The sequence below is a fragment of the Temnothorax americanus genome, unplaced genomic scaffold, assembly GCF_048541705.1.
Source record: "Temnothorax americanus isolate GAGA-0224 unplaced genomic scaffold, ASM4854170v1 Scaffold3, whole genome shotgun sequence".
Classification (NCBI taxonomy): Eukaryota; Metazoa; Arthropoda; class Insecta; order Hymenoptera; family Formicidae; genus Temnothorax; species Temnothorax americanus.
This window is the reverse complement of record NW_027509442.1, coordinates 880,460-905,650: the sequence shown is the minus strand read 5'-3', so window position 1 is coordinate 905,650 and position 25,191 is coordinate 880,460. Positions and strand designations below refer to the sequence as shown.

General features: G+C 34.7%; 2 protein-coding genes across 6 annotated transcripts; one reads left to right on the top strand and one right to left on the bottom strand.

The window, feature by feature from the left end:
- Nucleotides 1–251: 251 nt before the first annotated feature.
- On the top strand, nucleotides 252–8,377 carry Lmx1a (LIM homeobox transcription factor 1 alpha). 2 transcript variants are annotated; one of them, XM_077411074.1, is made up of 5 exons: nucleotides 255–1,297; nucleotides 2,296–2,718; nucleotides 5,154–5,459; nucleotides 5,861–5,959; nucleotides 7,617–8,377. In XM_077411074.1, exons 1-5 carry the CDS (start codon nucleotides 1,180–1,182, stop codon nucleotides 7,871–7,873), a joined length of 1,203 nt encoding a protein of 400 aa, XP_077267200.1. In that variant the 5' UTR covers nucleotides 255–1,179; the 3' UTR covers nucleotides 7,874–8,377. The 2 variants fall into 2 exon arrangements, with proteins under 2 accessions (XP_077267201.1, XP_077267200.1); XM_077411075.1 differs by lacking the exon at nucleotides 5,861–5,959 and having other exon boundaries at nucleotides 252–1,297.
- Nucleotides 8,378–9,032: 655 nt separating this feature from the next.
- LOC143900095 (proton-coupled amino acid transporter-like protein acs) lies at nucleotides 9,033–23,814 on the bottom strand. Of its 4 annotated transcripts, none has more exons than XM_077411073.1 (10): nucleotides 23,504–23,814; nucleotides 17,458–17,531; nucleotides 16,089–16,183; nucleotides 15,732–15,884; nucleotides 14,867–15,139; nucleotides 14,115–14,199; nucleotides 13,656–13,928; nucleotides 13,190–13,368; nucleotides 12,750–12,919; nucleotides 9,033–12,495 (listed from the first exon to the last, which is right to left on the bottom strand). In XM_077411073.1, exons 3-10 carry the CDS (start codon nucleotides 16,148–16,150, stop codon nucleotides 12,251–12,253), a joined length of 1,440 nt encoding a protein of 479 aa, XP_077267199.1. In that variant the 5' UTR covers nucleotides 16,151–16,183; nucleotides 17,458–17,531; nucleotides 23,504–23,814; the 3' UTR covers nucleotides 9,033–12,250. The 4 variants fall into 4 exon arrangements, with proteins under 4 accessions (XP_077267199.1, XP_077267196.1, XP_077267195.1 ...); XM_077411070.1 differs by having other exon boundaries at nucleotides 16,089–16,189; nucleotides 23,504–23,813; XM_077411069.1 differs by lacking the exon at nucleotides 23,504–23,814 and adding an exon at nucleotides 20,415–20,565 and having other exon boundaries at nucleotides 16,089–16,189.
- Between the last annotated feature and the right edge of the window lie 1,377 nt (nucleotides 23,815–25,191).

The following is a 25,191-nucleotide window of genomic DNA, read 5'->3' as shown; positions in this document are numbered from 1 at the left end:
GGACCACTGCTGTCGTTTCACCCCACCGGCTCGCTCCGGCAAGGGCGGTTCCGCGCAACGCCAATCGCGCTTCCGCCACTGACTTCCACGGGGGGATGAACCCGCCCTCTTCACTCTCGCGTCGATGCCTCATCTATCTCCAATGACGAAGACGAGACGCACACCCGCACACCCACACAAACGGGAAGGTAGAGAAAGCCGCGCCGTGTGGGGGGATGGGGGTTGGAGGAAGGGAACAAGGAAGCAAGAGCGGAGGGGGATGATTTTCGTTGTCGGCGAAGTCGGTGGTGGGTCTCGTCAAAAAAGCGACGGAGCTCGCGCTGATGACACGTACGACATCGTCACGTACGGAGTGCGTTCGGTACCGACAGCGGACGAGTGGGTGAGGAAGTGAACGGGGAAACGAACGCGAAAACATCGACAGAGTCATCGTCTTCGTGTCCAGAATGCGATGCGGCCGTGGCATCTCGCGCCCCGAGGTCGTCCGGGAAGATCGTCGCGTTAAACTCGCACGCCGCAGCCCCGGCAGTTCGTCATGAGACTCGGATGACGTACGGCGTTATCCGTATATCGAAGAATATCGATGAGGGTTAAACCACGATTGTCGTGAAGGTTCCTGCCGTCGCTCTCCGCCCTGGCTGGAGGGACAAGTGTTCACAAGATCTGATCGAAGCGAGATCGATTGGATGTAAAGACTATAATTTAATTTGGACCTGGACCGACTTAATGAAGTGTTGATTCAAAAAGTTGTTGTATTCCTATATATATTTAGCGTAAAACTCCGTCGCACGCGATAAGTGATATTGAAAAAACTGAATAATTTGGAGGATCCATTAACGAGACAAGAAGCAAGTGAAGTGTGATCTATCGTCGATCTATCGTCTATCTTAATTCTACCAGTCTTATCGAAAAACTTAAATTTAAAAAAAACCGTCGAGACACTATGAGAGTCAACTGGAGATATTCGAAATAATCAGATGCCAAAAATAAAAATAGGCAAAAGGAGAAAGAAAAAGGAAAAGTTTTCTTGAGAAGAAAAACTTTTCTTTCGGACATCTAACCCGTTTCTTCGAAAGACTTTTATTTGGATATTGGTGTGTGGCTTTCAAGTGTTTAGAATTCCAGTGAAAACTTTGCAGCAAAAACTTTTTATCTTCAAGGTTCCAGTGAGGCGACACCATGTTGGAATTTTATCCTCCAGCGCCTGGTTCTTTCAATCGTCAAAGCGAACCGGGCCAACCCTTGCCGACGGTTCCGCCTATTCCTTTTCGGCCCACAACTGATAATAATAATGCAGGTAAGAACAAACTAATTTTATAAAAACGTTTGTACTTTCATTCCGAAATATACACGTTTTTAAAAAGTCAGAGCAAAAATACTTTAAAAAGAGGTCTCTAAATAAATCTATATACACGAATTACTAGTAATTATTTAAAAAAAATTTTTTAATGCGGCAGAAATATGATCGTTTAACTTAAAAAGATATCGTCTAAAGAAGTGAGACTTCAAAATTGTTGCAAACAGTATTGAGATTATTGTATACGATATATTTGTTAAAAATAGAGATCTCTGCAGCGCATGATTTATTTTACAAGTATTTATGAATTGAATAATATTACTAATATTGATAAAAATATGATATTGCAACAAGCGACATTACTAAAAAGAAATGTTGTGCAATAAAAAATTACAAAATAACAAACTACAACTTAAATGAGTAAGTAAGAATAATATTACTCTGCTACAGATATACCTTGAAATTTGAATCGCGAATTTTGTTGTTTAGTTTAAAAGTAGAGAGGCAGATGTTCTGTATTCAAACTGAGGACGTATCATTTTTTATTTATACTTTTAATCCTTTTTTTCCAAATAATCACACAATATACTTAATTATATACGCATTACATCTTGATCTTTTAATGTCTGCTTTTAAAAGCATTCAATATTGCTTCAAAATTCTCAAAAGATTAGACCATGCAATTTGTTTAATATTGTTAATATTGTTAAGACCAAAAGCATAAGTACCAATATGAAGTAACAGATTCAGCTATTAGATATTTTGCGCATCTTACAAACGAAAAGAATGTCAAGTCTACATCGGGGCGATCGCTGTCGCGTCTCGCGTATAGCAGGCGGACTGTGTATCTATCCGCACTACTGTATTCGCTTCTACTTGTTTTCGAGCTATAAAAAATTTGATCGGTTTCAATTCCGAGATATCGGCGCGAACGTGAACGCGACCAACAATGCTGCGAATACCGTTGTAACACACGTCGACCGTTTTTGTTCCCGCAGAGCCGTCCGTTTCCGTGAAGACAGAGTCCGGCCTCCTCGAGACGATCTGCGCCGGCTGCGGCCGCGCCATCGCCGACAAGTACGTGATGCGAGTCGCCGAGAGGAATTATCACGAGGAGTGCCTCTCGTGCACGGCATGCGGCGCAATGCTGTCGCACTCGTGCTTCATACGCGACCTCAAGCTCTACTGCCGTACCGACTACGAGAGGATCTTCGGGGTGAAGTGCGCGCGATGCATGGAGAAGATCAGCTGCTCGGATCTGGTGATGCGGCCGGTGTCCGGCCTGATCTTCCACGTGGAGTGCTTCGCGTGTTGCATGTGCGGCCAACCGTTGCCGCGAGGCGCCCACTACATCCTCAGGCAAGGCCAGCCGATCTGCAGACGGGACTTTGAGCACGAGCTGTTTCTAAATAGTCCGCAAGGTGAGTGTCGCCTGTTTCGTGTGTTTTATCATGGACGTGCGTGATGTATGCATAAATTGTGTCCCGTTTGGGTTGATCTTCGAGTTGTCGCTCGATTCGTAAGCCCTTAGATTTCTGTGTTGGAATAGCGCACCTATCCCGGCTATATCGTTAAATTCTTCTCTGACCGTGTATAGAAAGACTGGACAGTTTTACAGTTTCACAAACGTTCCACGAGAAAAAAAAAGAGATTGATCTAAAGAAAGTACGATCAGATTATTTTAAAAATAATGACAAAATAGTTTAAAAAGATTTAAAGTAATTACGTTGTTGTGTGTACAAAAAAATATAAATTATAAACGTTTTTCCTCACACAATTTTGATTTGATGTACACGTTACACAGCGTAAACGAAGGATATTCAATGTTGCAGCCTGTTAGAAATTGTACCCTAATTTAGACGCCGTTCTTACATAAAATATCCTAAACGAGTATTGAGCATGCATGAGTGAAAATGTGTGATGCGTATATAATGTTGCATGAGATGATTTTCTGCAATATATCCATCTCTATATGTGAATCACAAGCTCTGTTTTCATCCCTTACGCTGATAGAAGCATTGTCTGATACCACAATTGAGCGAGAAGCTCTGCGAGAAGCTTACATTGTTAAGTAAATATCTCGACGTAGTTTACTCGTGCAGAATGAACCGAAAAGAGATGTAAATGTTTCTTCCGATATACAATGTTTTCTGTGACAAAACAAACTGCTCAATTATCTTTCGTATCGTCTTGTTCCGATTAAACGCGCGATCGATTGGCGCGCCATTTCCAAATTAATGAATTGGGAATTGAGATTGGCGAGCGTTTACGAATTTTTGGCCCGCGAGATAATTTAACAAAGCCCTCCCCCCGGACCATTACCGCGCGGAATGCTTGAAAATACACCGAATAACAATTAAAATGAAAAATCGTTGAGAAACGCCATTGTACATACCTTGTTGCATTGTTCGCAGGTTGTACTACAATCTAAAGACATCCAAAGTAAAAATCTACAGGAATTTCGAAACAGGGCTGTTCCTTTTCCAAGGTAATTACAAATTAAATCCAAGCGACGAACGACCGAGAGTGATATTGAACGTGTGTTCCTCGCGGCATCCTGAACTCTAGACATCGTTTTGAATTCGCCAATCCTTTCTCGCATAATCAAAATACCGTGAAAATATTCTTGGTATCAAGAAAGATGTGGAATTTATTCCACAGGGCGTTTATCCGACCGATATCCCGACATAAATTTATGGCACGCGTTTCGAGATATTTTATGTGTTATCGGTGACGATAGAAAATGATGAAAGAGCAGTTTGTGAGCTACCTATTTCTATATGCATTTCTTTCTCTCTTTTCTCCCCTTCCCCCTCTCTCTCTCTCTCACTCTCTCCGTGAATTACGCATATGAAATATGAATACAAGAAATCGCATAGCAAAATATTGAAAAAGATCCTGATGAAAATTTTTAAAATAAATGTAAAAATTTTCACGAAGCAATGAGAAACAAATTTTTTCACATTATATCAGTATCGTGCAAATATTTCGGCCGCGTCGATTTTAATTGCTCATCGCGCTTTTACCAATAACGCGATCGAATGATCCGCGATTTAACCGGCGATCGCGCGCGCTCATTGAATTTGATCGACAATCCCGCCGTTCCGTATTCCCACGGAGCGAAACAATTTTTAACAATGAAATTCCCAGGGTTCTTGAAATATCCCGTGCACGGAAAATGGAATCCGCGCGCGTATGGGCCGGTGCGTTTGCTCGCGGCCGACATGTTGCCGCGCCGCGGTCATATGCTGCACGGTAGGCGTGGCCTGGTGCTTTGTCGGATCACTGTCTGATCGAAACCACCCGTATCTACTGCTCGACTTCGACCACTCTGCCTCTCGCGTCTGACGATCAATCCGTTTATGCGGCGGATGTGAAATTCGAAACACGGAAAATTATTCACGCAATCATAAATTAATCGCTCTTGTTATTATTTCCCATCTAGTTTTATGCCGTTGAATGTTTTACGTGCAATAATTTAGCCCTTTCGTTAAGTTTTTGTAAAAGTAGTTGTTTTACTAAAATAAATCTATAAAACAATTTTATATAATATATATAAAATTTTCATATAATATATGGTAAAGTAAAAGAAGTGTGTACGTATCTGTGCGCGCGCGCGCGCGCATATATGTGTGTACATGTAGCACGCGAGATTAAAAATTATAAAGAGAAACACACTGAACTTAATTCTATTGTATTTTTGTATGTTTTATTTATTTACTTATTTATTGCAGAGATGTTGATATTAAAAAGTATAAGAATTTGAAATAGATAAGAGATTAATAAGGAATGCGATCGGAGAAATCTGCGTACACGTAAAATATTTCTTAATGTACAAAATGGATCGTATTGTTAGATGATGACTTATTGGACGAGAATCGACCACGGGACGGCCGTCGGGGTCCGAAACGGCCGCGGACGATCCTCACGTCGGCACAGCGACGTCAGTTCAAAGCGTCTTTCGAGGTATCGCCAAAGCCTTGCAGAAAGGTGCGCGAGGCACTCGCCAAGGACACCGGTCTCAGCGTGCGCGTGGTTCAAGTGTGGTTCCAGAATCAGCGCGCGAAGATGAAGAAGCTTCAACGGAAAGCCAAAACGGAGCCCGGATCCGATAAAGAGCCGAAGGAAGAGCGAAGGACGGAAAGTCCGCACAGCGATCACAGTAAGCGGCCCTCTTTTAACCCTATATTAGTCCAGAATTCTGTCAAGAATTCAACCATTATTTTTTATTGTCCGCACGACTACTCCTGAATTCCAGATCCTAAAATTTCTTTTTGATCCTGAATGTGAAATTTCGATAATATTGCTGGTTCTAATATGCATTACTTTATTTTTTTACGCACCGGTCCTGACAAATTCTAATAAATTTTAACGATTTTTGGTCATGCTTCGTCACAAGTTATTTGCTACTTTCAAAAAACCATGTAGCGTAGAATTGCGAGAGATTATTTGAGAAACAACGCGCGCGCGAATCGAAAGACTTCGCGAATTTGCGAAGACTGGTTAATGGGGCTTTGGTATAAACGAGTGAGTTCAATGTCAATTGTCTAATCTCGTTCGCAGGTCATTACTTGAACGCCCTGAACATGCGCGATGGGGAATCTTCTAGCTTCCCCTCAGCCACCCAACCGCTCAACCCCAATAACCCGTACTCGCCCGACGGTAAGTCTTTACTCACCGTAGAAACTCATTTGCGCACCGGTGTCACAGGCGGTATGTGCGTAACGCGTTTATGTCCCGACGGTTGTTTAGAAGGTGTTCCAGAACACGCGCGGATGATATTTTGAGCAGATCAGACATATTCCGGCTGATCTGCGGTCGATTCCTTCACTAAAAAAATCATTTTATTATCGAGATAGATTTCTCAGATATGAAAATGGTTTATTAGTAATAAACTTTGCTGATTAATAAAAACTATTTATGTAATCGTTTTTGAAATTTGTATAAATTACAAGTGGTGCAGCATTTCAATATTTAACATTAAACATTTAATTTTAAATTTACAAATTCTTTAATAATTAACAAAATAAACTTGTATAAGATAATCGGTCAAACTTTGACAAAAGTTTGATAAACTTTGATAAACTTTGAAAACTTTGACTAAAGAATTTCTCCTGCTTTTCTTCAGCAAACTTTTATATATAGATAGAATTTAAATAATATTTCTTCAGCTATAGTTGTCTTAAAATATGTTTTTAAAATAATTTTGCTTCGTATATATAAAAATTATTTTTTAACAACAAATGTAAGGAAAAATTATATAACGATAAAAATCACAACATAACGATTATACGACAATATTCGAGAAGCAAACGGATAAAGTTTATTGATCACGCTGACAGAAATATAAGATGTAACAAAGGAATTGCAATCCGCAGCTAATTTTTCTTTAGTAAAAATTTGAGCGATTAATTTCATTTCTATATTTATATTTACGTTATTTTCGTTAATTTTGAAGAATTTAAAGATTTATAATAGAATTTTTGATGTTGAATATTAAAAGTGCTTCGCAACAATTCCAACTCACACGTACAAATTTCAAGAACGTTCCCATAAAAAGTTTTTGATAGGCAAAATTTGTTTTACTCCAACCATTTTTTTTAGATCAAAGATAGAAGTTTCGATATATACACCTTTTTAAAAACATCTTATATCCTATATATGTCACGTGCTCACGCAGGTTCGAACCAAATATTTTTTTTTTTTTATAATTCCTGTATATATAAAAATTACTTCTTGAAAACAAATGTAAAAGATATCATTAGTGCGAAAACACCTCGTGCAAAAGTGCGTCAATCTTTTTTTCCTATTAACTTGCTCCGATTTGGCATCCAAGTCTTACGCGGTGGTTTTTGGGGTCGCTGATTACGAATCTGAATTCAAAATTTGCAAATTCAAAATAGCGGATCCAAAATGGCGGATGAAAATGCAAAAAATTACTTGATTGGGATGAAATTTGCCATTTTGAATTTTCAAATTTTAAGTTCAAATTTGTAATCAAAAAACCCTGAAAAACCCCAGGGTACAAATTTTCAGGATAAAAAATTTTCCTGCCATTTTGGGCACTTTTTGTCGACTTCTCTCTGTCAACTCTAAACTCAATGCCAAGATTGTTAAGGCAGACTTGGATAAAAATCATGTAAATGTTTTAATTATCGCGAAAGTACATTTCTATTTTATATACTGTCTGATTTTGTATTATATCGTCCGTGGGTAAAATTCTTCCCATTGTTGCAACATGCATGTGCCGTTCAATGATGTCCTCTCGTCGAGGTGGTACTTTGCTAGAAACGACGAAACGCGTTTTTTGTACTTCCAGACGCGTATCCGGGCCACTCGGGGGAGAGTTTCTGCAGCAGCGACCTGTCCCTGGACGGTACGGACGGCGGCTTCGATATCGGCGAGAACGATGGCGGTGGCGCGGACGGCAGTCATCAGGGTGCCTCGCATTCCCACCACGGTTCGTCATCGCACGACACCCCGTCGCTGTCGCAGAGCCTGCACGCGGCTATCAACAATCCCATCGACAAACTGTTCATGATGCAGAATAGTTACTTCAGTAGCGATCACGCGTAATCCAAATTTCCCCTCTTCCTTTCACCTCTCCATCCTCCTCTCTCTTTCTCTCCTTCTTTCTCTCTATCTCCTAGGATTCGTCGCTTATTTCTCGTCTCTCCTCTTCCCTTTTCTGTGCTTTCCCTTACCTGTCCGACGAAATGACTTATTGCTTTATCAATGGGAAAGCCGACGTAGCGTTCTATTCATTTTTCCGCATTTATGTGATCGAGCGGACGAGTTTGTCGAGTTTAGATTTTTCTTTTGTTCTACACTGGTCGCTGCTAACGCGTTTCCGACGACGTTGTAAAGACTCTTATTTTACTTTCATTTTTATAATTATTTTCCTTTTATTTGATCCGATATGCACCTGACCTTTGAATTTGCGATGTCGACGATTCTCTAAAAGTATTTGCTTTCCTCTCTGTTTCAGATACGAAATCTGTATTTATCCTCTGTGTGTAATAAATGCATATTCATAAAAATGCTGCGAAAAACGTTATTATAAAACTAGTTCCTCATTTATTTTTTATTATATATATATATATATATATATATATATATATATACTAGTTCATTAATACACTGAGAAAAAAAACTTGTTGAAAAACGCAAAATGTGTTTCATCCAACTGAATTATTTAGTTCGATACGTTCAACTAAACATTAGCTGGTTAACTAAACATTAGTTGAATTAACTAATTCTTGATTTAAAAATTTTGATGGTGACATAAATAAACTATACTTTTTTTAGTGCAACTTTTAATAATTATTGAATCAATCATTGAATCACAACTATACAATTTAGTCCGTATAATTAATTTTTTTTTTCAGTCCAAAACCTATTAATGTTAATTAAAGCAATTTTTAAAATCTCTTTACTGCATTTCGAAAAATAAGATCATACGTTTAAATTTTTCACAAATTTTTCAAGATCCTGATCTACCGAGAATATTTTATATAAAGATAAATATGTGATGAATATGACTATCACAAAATTGTATAATAAATAAAAATTAAAAATTATGTATATAGGTACATGCAACAACAAAATAAAGTAAAAGTAAGTAGTTTATATAAATATCGGATTCAACTATCAAATTTTCAAGATTGTATGTTATTAGATGATTGTTGAAGACTAGTGATTCAGGTATTAAGAACACATAAGAGATTTCGTACCATTTTCTTTCACGTATAAAACGGTGTATTTAGATGTTTAATGTATTTTACATTTGTGTTACTCTTCTGTGAGATCGTTACTAATCTATAGCTTGCGTCGCATCTATTAGCACAATAGTATTATCACTTCTACGAATTTCACTACTGATGTTTTTCCTTATTTCTATTCTGATTTCAAATCGTCCTATTGCTACTATCTTGATAACAAGTATCGGAGGAAGGCAATGTGTTTTTACTGATGTGTTTGTAATACTCGTGATGTGCATGAAAGTTAATATTCAGCCATTACCGTCTTGCGTGACACTTTTATTAAAAATATCAATATAATTTTTATTTCTAACAAGATTTCATGTTTCTTTCTGGCTTACGATTAATTTAAAATTTGCTTAGATAACACAATTTGTGTGTGTGTGTGTGTGTGTGTGTTTGTAATTAGACACTATTCAACAATGTAACGTATTAATAGTCATTGATAGTCAACAATAACCTCGTTTTTGGAGGATACTTTCAGATTGCAATATTACTTTCTCATTGTCAGCCTAAGAAATGCTTTACATTTGCGATTATAGCGTAGTGATATTTTTTCAGTCTAATATTACGTTGATTGACATTTTAAACAGTTGTTTTTATTTGGATTCCCATTTCCATGTAAATATGAGCAAAGAGAGTAAAATAATATTATATAAGATGGTCCACTTAACTTATGCATATTAAATATCTTTCTATTTTAAACGACAGAAAAAATTAAACTTATAAGGTTTTAAGGAGGGGCTGGTAATATAGTAGAAAAATAATTTCGTTGCGCATGAAGACATGAAAGAATTTTTAAGAACAACTTGATTTCGTAATTTGAAATTAATATTTTTTTAATACTTTAATATAAAGTATAAAATATATTGTATTGATCTTTTGATAATTTTATCTTCATACTTTTATGCAGAAAGATTAGAAGAATCATATTAGGTAAGAAAAATTATAGTTTAAAAAAAATCAAGTTGCTCTTCAAATTTCCTTTATACTTGGTTTTTATGCACAATGAAAATATTATCAATACATTACGAGTGATCCGCAAAAACACAAAATCTTATAACTTTAATTTTTTCCTATTTAAGATAGCAGAGATTATTTAAAATGCACAAGTTACGTGAATCACTTTATCTATAAATAGGTAAAAATAAGATATTTATTATATGTATATGAGTATTGCGCATCAAAGACAGAAATAAATCTCAAATGTCTGTCCAACATTTGTGAAAAAAATATTCAATCTCGTATAAAATAAAACATGATCACACGATGATCTATTAAGCAAAATTAAGCAAAACGTAATGGAGATAAAGCACGACATAAAGATCTCATCACCTTCGTAGCGGAACACTCGAGTTAAACATATATTTAAAAATATATAACATTGAATTACTTTAATTTTCTAATTGTTGTTCTAACATGTTTATGGATTTTTTATATAGTATACCTTTATCTACCCATAAAAATTATAAATTTATAAAAGATTCGTATAATAAATGTAGTTCAAGGTAATTTTGATAATCGTGGATAACAATCCACTTTTACATGCATTTTTACGCTTAATTCCTAAAAGTATATTTTTATTTACCCTGCAGCATGCATAAAGAGCATCTAAAGAGCAATTATTACAATTTCGACGGTAGAAAATGGAACGCATGTATGCATGAACGAATGTACAGTATAATAATGACTTATTCTTGATCTGTAACTTTCATGTGTACTTTTATTTTTAATATTTCAACATTGGGTCACGTATTGCTGAAACAGTATTTCTTTTCTCTTTTCAGTCAATTGCACGAAGATGCAATTCTTCAATTGCCAATATCTCTTTTTTCGAAGAGAAATCTATAAGCTTAGGAACAAATCTTCTGAAGTCAAATATAAGAACTTTCATATTTAGAATCAGAAGATTTAAAAATCAGATTTCGTTACATTGATTAGCACTCCACATTTTGGAACTAAAAGGAACTCTAAAACGGTTGAATATCATAGAAATTTCATGAAATTGAAATGTTTCCTATCGACAATAAAATATTTAGACATTTCCCACAATTAGGATATCGCAATAATCATTATTGATGATAATTTTTCCGCGTTATATATGTTTAATCATGTATTTTGATTAGGTATTGGTAAAATATAAAACAAAACGGAAAACGTGACGAAGAACCATTCTGATTATTACTTTCTAAGACTAGGATATCGCTGTAGAGAGACATCTAAAATAAAAAAGTTAGTAACAGAATAACTGTCTCTATAATAGAGTGACCGTCAAGGAAACCTAATATAGCACATTGAAAAGAAATAAAACAAAATATCTAATTTTACTGAAATTTTTGTCTCAAAATTTTATTAATAATAATGTTGATAACATAATTTGACAATATTTTTCTGCTTTATTCACTAAAATCGCTGTCTTATAAAATTTGTAATATAAACGTTTATTAAAAAATTTCCAATTCCTGAAGAATTTACGTCATTCAAGTATCGATTATTGCGACATCCATCTTACAAAAAAAAAACGATGAATGCCAGCCGTGTCTCTAAGTACTCGTATCACCGAGATAAAAAGCTTAAGCTCAAATATTTTACGAATAATTGTCTAATTGGAAAATTCTTCACGAATACCTACTTGATATCCGTATACTAATGTGTATTTTATGTATATAAAACCAGCTTTAGACGTGACATTTTTATGTATACTGAGTGGACCGTTCGTATACAGTGAGTATACGATATATGTACATATTTGCAATGTACGCATATATCGTATGTGTACGCACCGGTCCGGTTGAACGCATAAGAATATGCATTTTTCTAAAGTGAGTAATAAAAATCTTTAACAACGACCGCGCGAGATGACGTCTTCCGATACATTATCGATGCTTAGGAGAGATTTCATCACAGATCGAACCACCCGATCATTTGCGACCGGAGGTTGTTGTCGCGAGATTTCGAGTGCTCTTCGACAAGCTATCGCGTCTATTTTTTTTTTGTTTTAATTACCTACATAAAATCTAAGTAAATTCATGGCGGTGAAAGAAAGACAGAGAGGCAGAAAAAGAGAGAGAGACGAGCTTGAGAGCTAGTTTACTTTTCGACGTGCTCGACACCGTCATCGTCAAAGCTCGTTCGCACGCTACGTATACGTCTCTCTGTTTCGGAAAATATTCGCGCGCGTTTGATTATGTGTTCACTTGAAGGAGTTCACTATGTCCACGATGCTGACGTAGGTCCCCACCACGAGACCCAGCAGCCCGAAAAAGATCAGGAGGATGTTCTTGATTAGTATGACTTTGAGGGGACCGAAATCGTTCTCCGGCCACAGCACGCATATCTCAATAATCGCTGGAAAAGCGATGCCGAGGGCGGATAGGCAGAGCGCGCCGAAGAGGGAGATAAATAGGCCGAGTCTCGGTATAGCGATCGCCAGAACGACTGAAAATGATAAAAATCCTGATGATTATCCTGAGAATCTTCGAACGGCCAATTTTAATTCATGCAATTTTATCAGTTTTATATAGTTAAACACTTGAACTCTTGAACATTGTAAGTACTTTTCGGTATTTTTTGTATTAATTTACGTAATATTTTTCAACGACTCTCGAAAATTTAACAATAATTATTATTAATTTAATAATGTTATTAATTAAGTGATCAATTAAATAAAATTTAATAATAACGCTACTTACACGTGACTAGGGTAACACCGGTCCGACAAACGTATTCCCACAAAAGTTTGCGGTTTCGTATTCGACGATCTAAGTAGGTGGTCCACAAAATTTCAACGGGCACGTAGGCTTGCAAGGCATACGTTATGAATATGGCGATTGCGAACATTATTTTAATACTTTGAGCCATACTGCAATAAAAAGGAATAAAGAAAATAGAATTTGTTCGTAATAATAGAAAATAATTCGATTATCTTAGATTAGATCTAGATTATATATTTGGAGTAGATTCGAGAAATTATTTTTCTTTATTTTGGATCTCGGAAGTCCTTTCGCATAAAAATTCGTATTTTAATGAATAGAATCAAGATAGTAATTGTGCGAAATTAATTTAGAAATCAAATGTTATAATTTCTCGATTTGTCTCATTGGTAATTGGAATTTTATCTCGTTCTACTTACACTTCGTCTTCTGGTAGATTAAAAGTGACGCTTCCCGCGGCTTCGGGTCCGTATTTTATGTAGCCGAAAAAACCCATGGCTATGTATAAGAGAACAATCACAGTCATCCCTATGTTCAATACACCACAGTTGCCTCCGAAATTTTGTGGCGTCTTCATATTGTTCTCCAAAGCTATAATCTGCGTAATCGTAAAAACGCGTTTCTTCTTTTAAATATCATTAATAATGGCGAAATTTTTATGGGATAAACAGATTTAACAAACAAATCAAGCTGTAAGAATATTTTGAAAAATAACGATTACGAGCAATCACATACAACAACGATTAAATTTACTGGGGCCTTTGCATATTGCTCTCCCATATAACAATATTACACAAAAAGATCTCTCTCCGAAACGAGGGAGATTGCTATATTGCAAGATGATCGTAACTCTATAAGAGAGGAATATATCTTTTCTAGACTTACCACACCGACGGCTTCTAACGCAAATAACGTTGTTCCAAAATAGAGGGAAAAATTTCTTAATGTACCAAACATCTCCCTGCTGCTGACCGGCGGTAGATCTTCAAACATATACTTTAGAATCATGCCGAGTCCGACGAACGTAATGAGGTTTGCTACCGTGGAAAACGGCGCCAGTAACTTCAGATTTCGAATGTAGTTTATCAAAATCAGCGGAAGCAACAAAATGAGCATGTGGGTCGAAACGCTCAAAGGTTCCCAGTACTGGTCTGTCACCTGCGTTCGTTAACAAAATTACAGTAAATGCGCCGGCTCACGTCCATCAGACGTAGGTCTGATGGCTCGTGTTAAATTGTGCGTCGTCGTTTACCAAAGTGCTTTCTCGCACAGCGTGTGCGTTACAGGAATGATCGATTACTCTAAATGTACTTTTTTTTATTATTGCCAATCACATAGATTTACCTGTTTGATATTTGTTGCCACAAACACGATATAAACGCAGCAAATTCCCATTTGATATGTTATCATAAACCCGTCTACCAGTCCTCTGGAAATAATAGCATTTTTAAGATCTAACTCGCGCATGTTTTTGTCTAATACACAAAACTCGGTGAAATAATTATACTTTTATCTCGTCTAGCGATCGATATCTTTTCTTAGCTTCTATATGAACGCAGCGGCAGAACAAACTTTCGTGTTCGTTATTTTTACTAAAATACATCTATAACTGTAGTGTCTTATTTATACCTTATATCTATTGTACTAATACTTGTTTATTACTATTCTCCGTTATTTTATAAACAGTAATACATCGTATAATAAACCACGGGCAAATAAACTGAACCATTCAGCTCAAGTAACTTTTAGTTACTTACGATATTTTAAACAATTCTAGAATTAAATACAATTTATAATTAAATCTTTTATATTTATTACTGTAGATTAACAATTGTATGTATCTGCTCTTGAATAAAATAGATATTTATCTTGTTTATTTATTCAACACGTTACGATAAGAAGAGTTCGACATTATAAATGTTTGATATGTATACATATATGTAAGAAAAATATATATGTTAACTTTAATTATTTATTTTTCTTCATTAAAAGTTTGCTAGAATAATCGAATGCGACAGATATGCGACCGTTCTATCCATTACACTAATGAGCATTCTTGAATTATGTCAACTAGACAAAAAATGGAAGATACTTACGGTGCATAGGGCGAAAACCAGCTTACGGATCGAGGACCTTTTTCCAGAGCATATTTCATGCTGTCCGGATAGCTCAATATAGGAACTCTTAACCGTTTACACAATTTGTACTGAGCTTTTACAAGTATGTGCAGACAGTACGTGCACAATGCGCCTATGATAATTGTAGCTATGACACCGACCAGGTAGCCACTATTGCAAAACGCATTCGGCATCGCTAAAATCCCCGTGCCCAAACTGCCCTTTAGCAAGTGAACCAGGGTTTCGAAATTTCTGGAGGAAAGAAAAAAAAGTATTTTCAGATTAACAGGATTTGTGTTATAGAGATTTCCTAGAGAAATAGCACGTGATCGTTCGATGCATTCGTCCTCTTACAAATATTTCCTTTCGAAATTAATTTTTTCCTTTGCCAAAATTCGAAGGATGCGCGAAGTTAATCATATTAACAAATTAATAATTCTAAAATTTATTTTTAAATTATCAAGACCATTATATAGAAAATTTCCCAGAAAAATTCTATATACGTGATCGTCGTTTTCTTGTAAATATTTACATTATTTGAAACTAATATTTCTCTTAATTAAATTTCGAAGAATGCATGAAATTATTTGATTTGTTATTAATCGTCTTAACAATTTAATAGCGAGAAACGGTGTTCATGCGTTTGAGTAATTTCATAATTCTTATACGTTTATCATATTTTAATTTCATATTTCGAATATTGTAATAAATGTGTCATACAGGATATAACATGACAAAAATATTATTGCAGATTCGAAAAACGGTAGCAGTATATTTATCTTTTTAAATTACGACATTCATTTTGAACGTAATCGCTGAATTGTTTGTCATTATTTGTACTTACGAAGTTGGATTTGGTCTATTCCGATGCTTATGAGGGTCATAATCACCCGTATCTTCGCTTAAAGAGAACATCTTTTCAGCATTATCTACATTGTCAGTATTATTTACACCGTCAGCATTATTTATACCGACTGCTGTGACTTCGTGGTTCTTCCTGCGCATAAATTTGCAAATGACATCGATGTGAGAGAAATAATTGGCAAAAAGTCAAAGTATCCTTTTAAACTAATATGCCTGTCTTATTATAGTGTATTTATTACATGTCTGTATATCTCTATTATACATATATTCATGCAGGAATAACTTTAAGTTTCGATTTATTCTCAGTACATATATTATTAATATCATTTAATCGTACTTGTGAGGACTGTGAGAGTCAATCGGTTGCATCTGCAAATGTTCTTTCTCCGAGTTTTCCATGGTCACGCAGTTTCTTCCGATTCCTTCGTGTCGCTAAAACTTTTTTGTACATTTTATATATTATTTTTATTAAACTGCATATATTTATAATTGTATAAAATCTTGCAAAATTGTACAAACAAGTAGTCATTAACTTTGCCATTATGGTATTTACGATAAAAAATGAAAGCGATATAATTTTAAATATTATGCAAATTATCACAATAATTTTACATGACGCAAGACACTTATTAATTTATTCTTCAAAAATTAATAAAGCAATTTGTTAATTATATTGTTTTCACACGTGTGTTAATATATAGACGCGTGTTACTTTCATTTAATTAAAATTAATAAAAGATAATTATACATAAATAAATATAAAAATCGTTATTGTGACATTGAAACATATCGGCTTACTTGACTCGTATTATGGGAAACACAAATTACACGCAAAGATGTAAAAATCGACCCATATCGGGTCCAGTACATTAAACCTCTGATCAATTGGCACAAATGTGGAGCAATGCAGTAAAGGAAAAAGTGTCAATTCACCATTGCGAATTCGTTGTACGCGCACACGGGTTTAGCACATTCTTTACGAACTGATTGCTCTTAATTATTGCATTGAGGTCAAATGCAGCTTGAGGTTAACTTACTGAAGGTTGGGACTTGGATATCCTCGTTCGCTATTTACGCCTTTGACCGTTTTGCATCGTTGAACCGGACGATTGATCTCAAATGCGCGCGAGGACAAAGTCTATTCTCGTAAAATGCAAATTCGCTGTTTAGAGGCGCTCGGTGGTGCACCTCTTCGCGTTTAAAAATAGATAAACGTGTCTCGTATCTCGCATTATTACGGAAATTATAATAAAGTAATTGTAATTTGCTTAATATATAAAATTACTCGGTAATTAATTAGTTCGTCGCGTTAGACGAGGTACTTCGCTGTATTACAGAGTCCCGAGAGATGTGCAAATAACTTAATAACATAATAACACAGATATCTAATTATATACGAGGGGAAAACGTTTTCTATTCTAAGGTCACGGTCGCGACAGAAATATCCGGGAAGAAAGAAATTATTATCTAATTTCGCACAGATCGTATCAAAGGCGGCATATTCTGTTCCCGTTAAGGCGAAATTATATCCCATATACTATTCAAACGCTTGTTATTTGGATCAAATTTAAATAAAAGCAACACTTGAGACACTTTATCAATAACGTGCACATATAGGTAATACGTTTAAATTTTAAAAAGGTGTCTCTTCTGCTTCAAATTGGAAATTTTCTTATCGATTCTGTAAAACAGCAAGTCTGACTCACCTATTACAGTCCCAATCAACTTTCAGCAATCGCTGGCATAGATTACAATTTCCTCCGTTTGCAGGTTTTTATGCCTATAATGAAAACCAAAGAAAGTGTCTTAGATGATATAATACAACTCAAGTTATAATAGAACGTTAATTCTAGTAACTGTTTCGTCGAAATCCTATTAATACCTAAAATACGGACATGTGATTATTGGCACGTGCACATGATCTTTTGAAAACAACACCATTAATAATAACATATTTATTGAAATGCAGAAGACATGAGTTGTTATATGTATATATACGAAAGCAAATATAGTATATAAAGAACCTCAAGAAATAAAGTATTAGGAATAATATGCAGATTGTTAGTCTAGATCTTTGATATAATTAATAAAAATAAAAATAAAAATAGAAATAATAACAATATAACGATAGTATAATAATAACAATAATGATATAACAACCTCTAATAATAAATTATAACATATAAAAAAAACAAAATACACCTACAAAGTGATCCATGTTATTCGATTTGTTAATACGGAAGAATGTTCGCCTAAGCGTACATTGAACATATACGTGGGTTAGCAGTTTAAGTATTACAATCAGTCCTACTAATTCTTACTTCCTCAGCGTGCATGGGGGAGCTATGTAGCTTTATGCTTGGGACAATATGGCTGGGATATACCTTGTCGAACCACTAATTTTAGGCCGTCGGAAGAGAATCCCTTTTGCCAAAACTGTCCTAACAAGTGTCATGCTATTTCGGAAGCATGAGAAATGAGGGCGCGGACATAAACGAATCTCGCAACGGTAGGATTCCTTTCCATAACTAAGAAGGGAAATTCGTCTCGCATATATTTATGCCGTTGCAGATGGATGCTTCTGCGGAAATATTTTTGAATTGTTCGTAACATATCGATTGATTGGTCACATACCGATTAAGTAACATAAATTGATTGATTGTCAAGGTCAGTAATAAACGTGTTATGCAACAATTAATGTGCAATAATCGTATATACGATTAATGTACACAATGCAATATTGCTGCAGTTTTCTGCTATAAACATTCTTACTTTCGGCGAATGTAAAAGAAAAATAAATGGGGAAAAAGCATCAAAAAGTGTGCTGATTTGAAAAATAAAGTGTAATTTGTGTGTGGTGTTTGCAATATTGATAATAATTCAGTTTAAGATGATACACGTTATGGTTAAATTGCATCGAGCGCCTGCAATCAGTACTCTTCCATCCGTTTAATCATTCAATCTGTATCGCTGACGCGCGCCATTAAATTTGCCCGATGCAAACTGGAAAAACTCAATAAATATAATACTGTCTCAATAATATCTCAATAATCGATACTCAATAAATAGTCTGATATAATGGCGAGAATAATTATTAAAATATGAGTATATGAGCAGCCAATTAAAATAAATATTCCCTAGCTAGTTATGTTGTTTTCTAATTTATAAACAATTTATTTTTTTCTCGATGAAATTAAAATAAACCGTACCAATTAAAAAAATTAAAATATTATACAGGATGTTACGTTACAATATTTCACACACGTAAAATTTAAATAGAATGTCGTTTTTGTTATCACTAATGTATTATTTTAGAGAGTAATACTGTGTGTGTGTTTGCGATATTGCTTTAGAACAAAAAGTACGATTTGTAAATTATTTCTTCCGAAACAAGAAATGCGCGAAATGCATGACGTAAGTGTAATATAGTCGCTAAATGACAAAGTCTTTTTTGCACACTTAGAAAACTGCCATTTGCCGACTTAACGGATCACTAATGCAACGCGATATCAATTGAATCGGATAAATGGTTCAACTATTGCGTAACAGTTCTTTCATCGAGCTTAATAACGATCATTTCATTGCTTATAGTGTTAAAATAGGGGTTCTATTCATTAGAACTTTAGAATAAATGTGTACTGACTTGGTGACAGGTGCAGCAGTCTTAAAGGATGGGAATCGGTTTTGTGTGCTATTATTAGTAATTGAATTTAATTAAGTTAGCATGCTGTAGAGTAAATCAGTTAATTCATTCACTTTCATTCATTCTCACAAAATTACAGTCAATGATTACTCACAGAAGAAAGCAAGTTCATTTCATAAATCGAAAGATTACATTTAATTTCTGCAAATTATTTCCCTTCGAGTAAAATTACTTTCTTAACAAAGAATTTTTTTGCCGTGAAAGGATTTCCAATAAAAATTGATATATTTTTATCTTTTGTTTATTTTGGTTCTTAAATATTTCTAAGCGTACTTTATAATTGCTTTATGATCTCATGTTAAACATATATTTTATATAAACTGATGTAAAAAAGGAGCTGATCCACTATATATTCCGGAATAATTATTTTCAAATATTTAAGTATCAAAAATACATATCATATTGGGAAATTAATCTTGATTATTGTAACATTATCGATAAATAAGATTTATTTCATAAAAAAGGATAACAGTTATCTGATTTTTTTTCTCAATATATATAATAATAGTTTTTTACAAAACCTACAATTTACCAAAATAAAATTTAATAAAAGTAATCATTTGAATCGTTATAAAAGATATCTAGAATTAACTAACATATAATAGATTTTTGCGAGCAATTGAATACCACTGAAAGAAGATTTAACTTGTCGTCACTGGTCAATTGTTGAGCACATTATCATTGATAATAGAGATCATTGGTTGGGGCAGGAATAGTAATAGATATTATAGTTATACTTAAAGTGTAACTACGATCAACAAGTACATGATTAGAGTTAAATATAGTCCGACGAAACTGCGACGACAATTTTTGTAAGAAACATCTTAACGAGGAAGCGGTGAAGTTCATTCCGCGATTAGAGGATTGTGAAGAGACGCGCTGTTGTCAAAGCATTCCAATCCGACGTCCGATTCGGTGTGGAGTATCGCTTTCTCGTGGCGCAGGAGCGATTTGACTTACCGATTAGTTAAATGCATTCATAAACGCGACTACAACCCACGGATGTAATCCGATTATGAGGAAGCAACTCGCCCCGTATAGGCGCTATACAAATGCGTCAGCGACCGACCGAGGATGCCTCGCGACTGCCCCGCGTCACTTCAATTTCTGCCGTGCGGTGTACGCATTCAGCATATAGCTCGTCACGTGATGCGGTCAGTTAAAACGGCATCCCGTAAGTGTACGTGGGCGGAGATTTTAGACACCGCGAGATTCCGCGTCCGCGCCGCGTGTGTTATACTACACGCGAGAAAATTTGGAAGAAGCGCGGAAGCCGCGCGAGAGATCGATTTTTGCCGATCTTAACTCTGCGCGATTTTATAATTACTTCCCACTTTCGGCAATCCGCGGCGTTTATCTCGTTGCTCTTAAGTTAACGATTTATTAACAAATAACATTTAATCGTGATAGATAATATTTATCACGTTAATCTCTAATGTGAGTGCAACGCCCTTTCTAATAATAACGATAAGTTTCCACTGTGATACTGACATTAATATAAACTTTTTAATGTGACGAACAATATAAAATTACAATAAAAGATATGAAGGAAATAGTTATGCGGAAATAGTATGCATATACGTCGGTGACGCACACGAGACATGGAGATTTATGCGACGAGTATACTAAAGCGCAATAATAGCGACTGGGAGAAACGCTCCATATTAAGAGAAGCATATTTTCGATGCCGATTATCATCAGTACATTGCAACTGAAAATTACAAATATTAATCCTTCTTGACATTTGCGAACTATTGCAATTGAAAAGAAAGCTTTATAAGATTATTAAAAAAACTCTTATAAACTTTTTTTTTATAAAAGCATTAACTTATTATAGCTTATTGTTCGAGATTGTGAATGTTTGAGATCACGAATGTTTTTGAATATTACATATATTCTTAACTTGTCGAGATGTTATTAGTATGAAGAGAGTAACACGATATTTATCGAGAAGGTCAGTGCGGCATATCAGTTTCGCATTCACGTTAGATAATCTTTTCACTGTGTCAAATCGTTCTCTCATCATTAAAAATATTATGGTAGACAATTGGAGATGTTATAACAGATATATTTTTCTATATTGTTGTTTTGTTCGCCAGGATAAAATCAATATTTCCAATAGCTTTAGTCATCGTTCGCATAAATCGATAAGTGACGGTTTATATATATGTACGCTTTAATTTATATTCCCACGGACGTCAACATTTATTTTATGGTTTACGAGAGAGCTCGAGACTGGATTACATAAGTAATCCCGCGACGGAAAAACATAGTCCCCGACCGCCAAGATATTTGTGTAATCCGCTTAATGTTCGAAAAAGTTACGACGAAATCCGTAGCGTGCGAAAAAGAATTGAGCGGCTGGTAAAATTAGAATTCGAGGATAACGTAAGAATGATAGATTAGATGAGGTATAACGTGTTGAAAGGAAATATAGAATCCGTGTCAAAACAAACCCTGTTGTTTTTCACGACTTCCGTTTATTTAGATATGTTTTAAATTTCTTTAAAAGAGCAAAAACAATATATATTGTTTATGGACCTTTTAACATTATAAAATTATGATAGATAACGATCTCTCTAAATTTTTTGGAGTGGGAATACTGCCACTCCAAGAAATTTAGAGAGTATAGAATTGATTTTTAGATCGTGCCATTAAAAAAATTTAATTGGTGATCAAATCGTAAGTACCTAACGAGTCAATGTATCTTACTAACAAGATTGAAGATACATAACGATTGTAGACAAACCGATGCGATGTTGTAACACACCGACTGTTACTTATATAAACTTTGGTCTATAAACTTCGATCTGTTAATAGCAAGTCACCAGAGATATATTTATGAAAATGATCACGAAGTGAAGGAAAATATTTGGCAACATTTATTTAAGTTACTTTGAGAAAAGTGATTTCTTTTCTAATTTTTTATAAATAAAATATATTATTAGTAAATATTCTCTCCTCATAATATTAACAATTATAAGATTTTAGGAATTTATACTAACTCAATATTTCGATCACTTAATATTTAAATTATAAACTTATTATCTAACAAAGATTTTTTATTTATAAAACAAACAAAGAATTGAAAGGAATCGATCTCATTATTAGTAATTTCGTTATTCTTTGTTTACAAGACCTATTCGTTCTAAGATTAGAATTTTAAGAATTATATGTATTGTTACCGCGACTCGTGGAATCCTATAGTTTAAAATTGAAAATAGATTTCGCGAGTAAACTTGCAATTTGGGACTTACTGTTAGAACATAAGATTTTGGATCCTCGTTAGGAAAAAGCGTCAAGCGAGATTATGTAATCCTAGCGCATCGTCTCACTGATGCATTTTCCCGTAACGTTCTTGATCTGGATTTGTTTTTCCCGCGCATGTATAACGAAATTTGATTATGGATATTATATTATATTAGACATATTACCCTTGGTGCATAATCGATAATTATAATTGTCTAATATAGATAATAGTTAAATTTAATCGCGCAAACTGTGAAATTTTTGAACACTTAATACTTGTTCTTTATATTTTTGAATATATCAAACGTGAAATTGTCAAATTTGAATAACGCGCAATTTTATTACATGTGATTTTCAGTGGTCTTGGTAAACAAATAAATATGAGTCCTTGAATAGATCCACGTGATAGAAACCAACAACAATCTTTCTTCAAAAGATAAAATATAAAGTACATATTTTTTATTACCGCGCTATTGGAAAGAAAGTGCAATGAATAAAAAAGAACACTGTTACTTTGAATACTATCATAACTCTCTTCTCGAAATGAAGCTTGCTCGTTATTCTACCTAGCAGCTCATACGGGGAAATTGCACATAAATAATGCACAAAATGTGCTTAAAGAAAAAAAGAAGAACACATTGCAGCCTGAAACGAGCCAAAATACTTCGATCGGAATTATTATCGCTATTACTACTAGCTACAGTTGACGCTATCAACTATATGCTAATCCGAACGCGGAGGGATGGTGGTGCGGCGCGGCGATGAAGACACTATAAAGACCCCAATTCCGTGCAACTTACCGTTCGAGCCTGTTCGTCCGTCGCTCACCACGCACGAAGGTGACACTACATCACAGGCTGCGGCGCGTAACTATACTAAGTTACGACGGAAAGCCGCCGGCGCCGAGAAGACCAAAGATCGCGAGGCAAATTCTCGTGCGGTGAGGGTGCGCGCCCCCTGGCAGCAGCCCCGACATGGGCTGCGCATTCGGCCGAGGGCGAGAAAGCCTCGCTTTGGGCAACGAGAAAATGCCGCGCGCGGCCGCGACAGCCACGGCGCCTTTCACTGTCCGCGAGAATTATAGGGACGTATTCCCTTTAGGTCACGCGCCGGGAAGGGTAACTACCCTCCTCGCGATCCATACGCTGATGGTCCCCAGCGACGTCTAGCGGCGGCCGAAGCGAAGGGTTCATCAGACTTGCGCATGACGAGGCTGTTCGGTCTCGATCAAGGTGGACTATTGAAAGTAAAAGTTACGTGTCGATCAAGGCAAAATCGGAGTAACTCGATTGATTGGAAAACTGAGATAACACTGAAGCATTTAACTATATATGAAATGTGTCCATATATATTTCTTTCTCTCGTATAATCTCTGTATGTATAAAATAATAAAAAGAATAATTTAAAAATAATTGAAAAAATAACTTTTGGAATGCTTTTTTTTATAAAAAGTAAATTCGCGATTAAATCATACAATATTCTATATATAATTCTACATAAAATATTTTATATGTGATTATTATATTTATACATAATTATATAAAAACAATTTTTTTCAAACTTTGCTTTTTTGTAAAAAAAAATAATAATGTAAAAATTATCCTTTTAATTATTGTTTAATTTTTCTTATTATTTTTCTTGTACATATGAACAGAGATTATACAAAAGAAAGAAAAAATATATAAACATATTTTATATGTAATTATATATATAAATTTTTCGCGGGTTAAAAAAAATATAATACAAAATATTAAAAAAATAATTTATTTATTTAATTAAAATATTATATATATAATAAAAAAATAATTATTTAAATAGTAACAATAGACAGTAACAAATTTTGTTGAACAAGTTCTTTTGGATAGTAACGATAAATAGTAAAATTCTATTAAAAATTGTGGCAAACGCCTTGCCGATAAATTAATTTCTATAATTTAAAAATGTTTATAATTTTTTTGAAAGCAAATATTTAATTTAACATTCGATATTTATACAAGACCTTTATACAAAGATTTCGTCGATTATTTATTCATTCGTTTTATCACATCTTTCTTAAGTCACGAATGCATTCTAAATAAAATAGCATGTACTACACTTAATATCTTATTACGTACAATCATGCTATCCGAATATGAACAAACAATTATAAAAATGATTCGCAAAACCAAAGAAAAGAAGTCTTGAATTATTTCCGTGATGCACGATAAAAAAATCCATACCGCGTAAATATAGTTTGTTATTTCTAGAAAAAGGAAACGTTCCTTCGCCTACATGACACGATGATCGACTTGTTAATAATAATGTTGATCGTCTAGAAATCTATATAAAACACAAATTATTTTGCACATTTAGCTGAATGTACTCGTTCTTCTAGGGGCACCTGCTTTTACATATCATTGAAATATGTTTGTTTTTGCGCAGTGATTTGTCGCATGTGATAATAATGTATGAATACAATATTCTTGTATCTTTTCTATCATTTTAAAAT

Excerpts from the sequence above, each read along its gene's own strand:
- Lmx1a (XM_077411074.1), top strand. The coding sequence starts at position 1,180 with ATGTTGGAATTTTATCCTCCAGCGCCTGGTTCTTTCAATCGTCAAAGC. Across the intron at positions 2,719-5,153 it reads GTTTCTAAATAGTCCGCAAG|ATGATGACTTATTGGACGAG; the intron begins GTGAGTGTCGCC and ends TCGTATTGTTAG. Across the intron at positions 5,460-5,860 it reads AAGTCCGCACAGCGATCACA|GTCATTACTTGAACGCCCTG; the intron begins GTAAGCGGCCCT and ends TCTCGTTCGCAG.
- LOC143900095 (XM_077411073.1), bottom strand. The coding sequence starts at position 16,150 with ATGGAAAACTCGGAGAAAGAACATTTGCAGATGCAACCGATTGACTCT. Across the intron at positions 15,885-16,088 it reads GACTCTCACAGTCCTCACAA|GAAGAACCACGAAGTCACAG; the intron begins GTACGATTAAAT and ends ATTTATGCGCAG. Across the intron at positions 13,929-14,114 it reads TGGCAACAAATATCAAACAG|GTGACAGACCAGTACTGGGA; the intron begins GTAAATCTATGT and ends TAACGAACGCAG.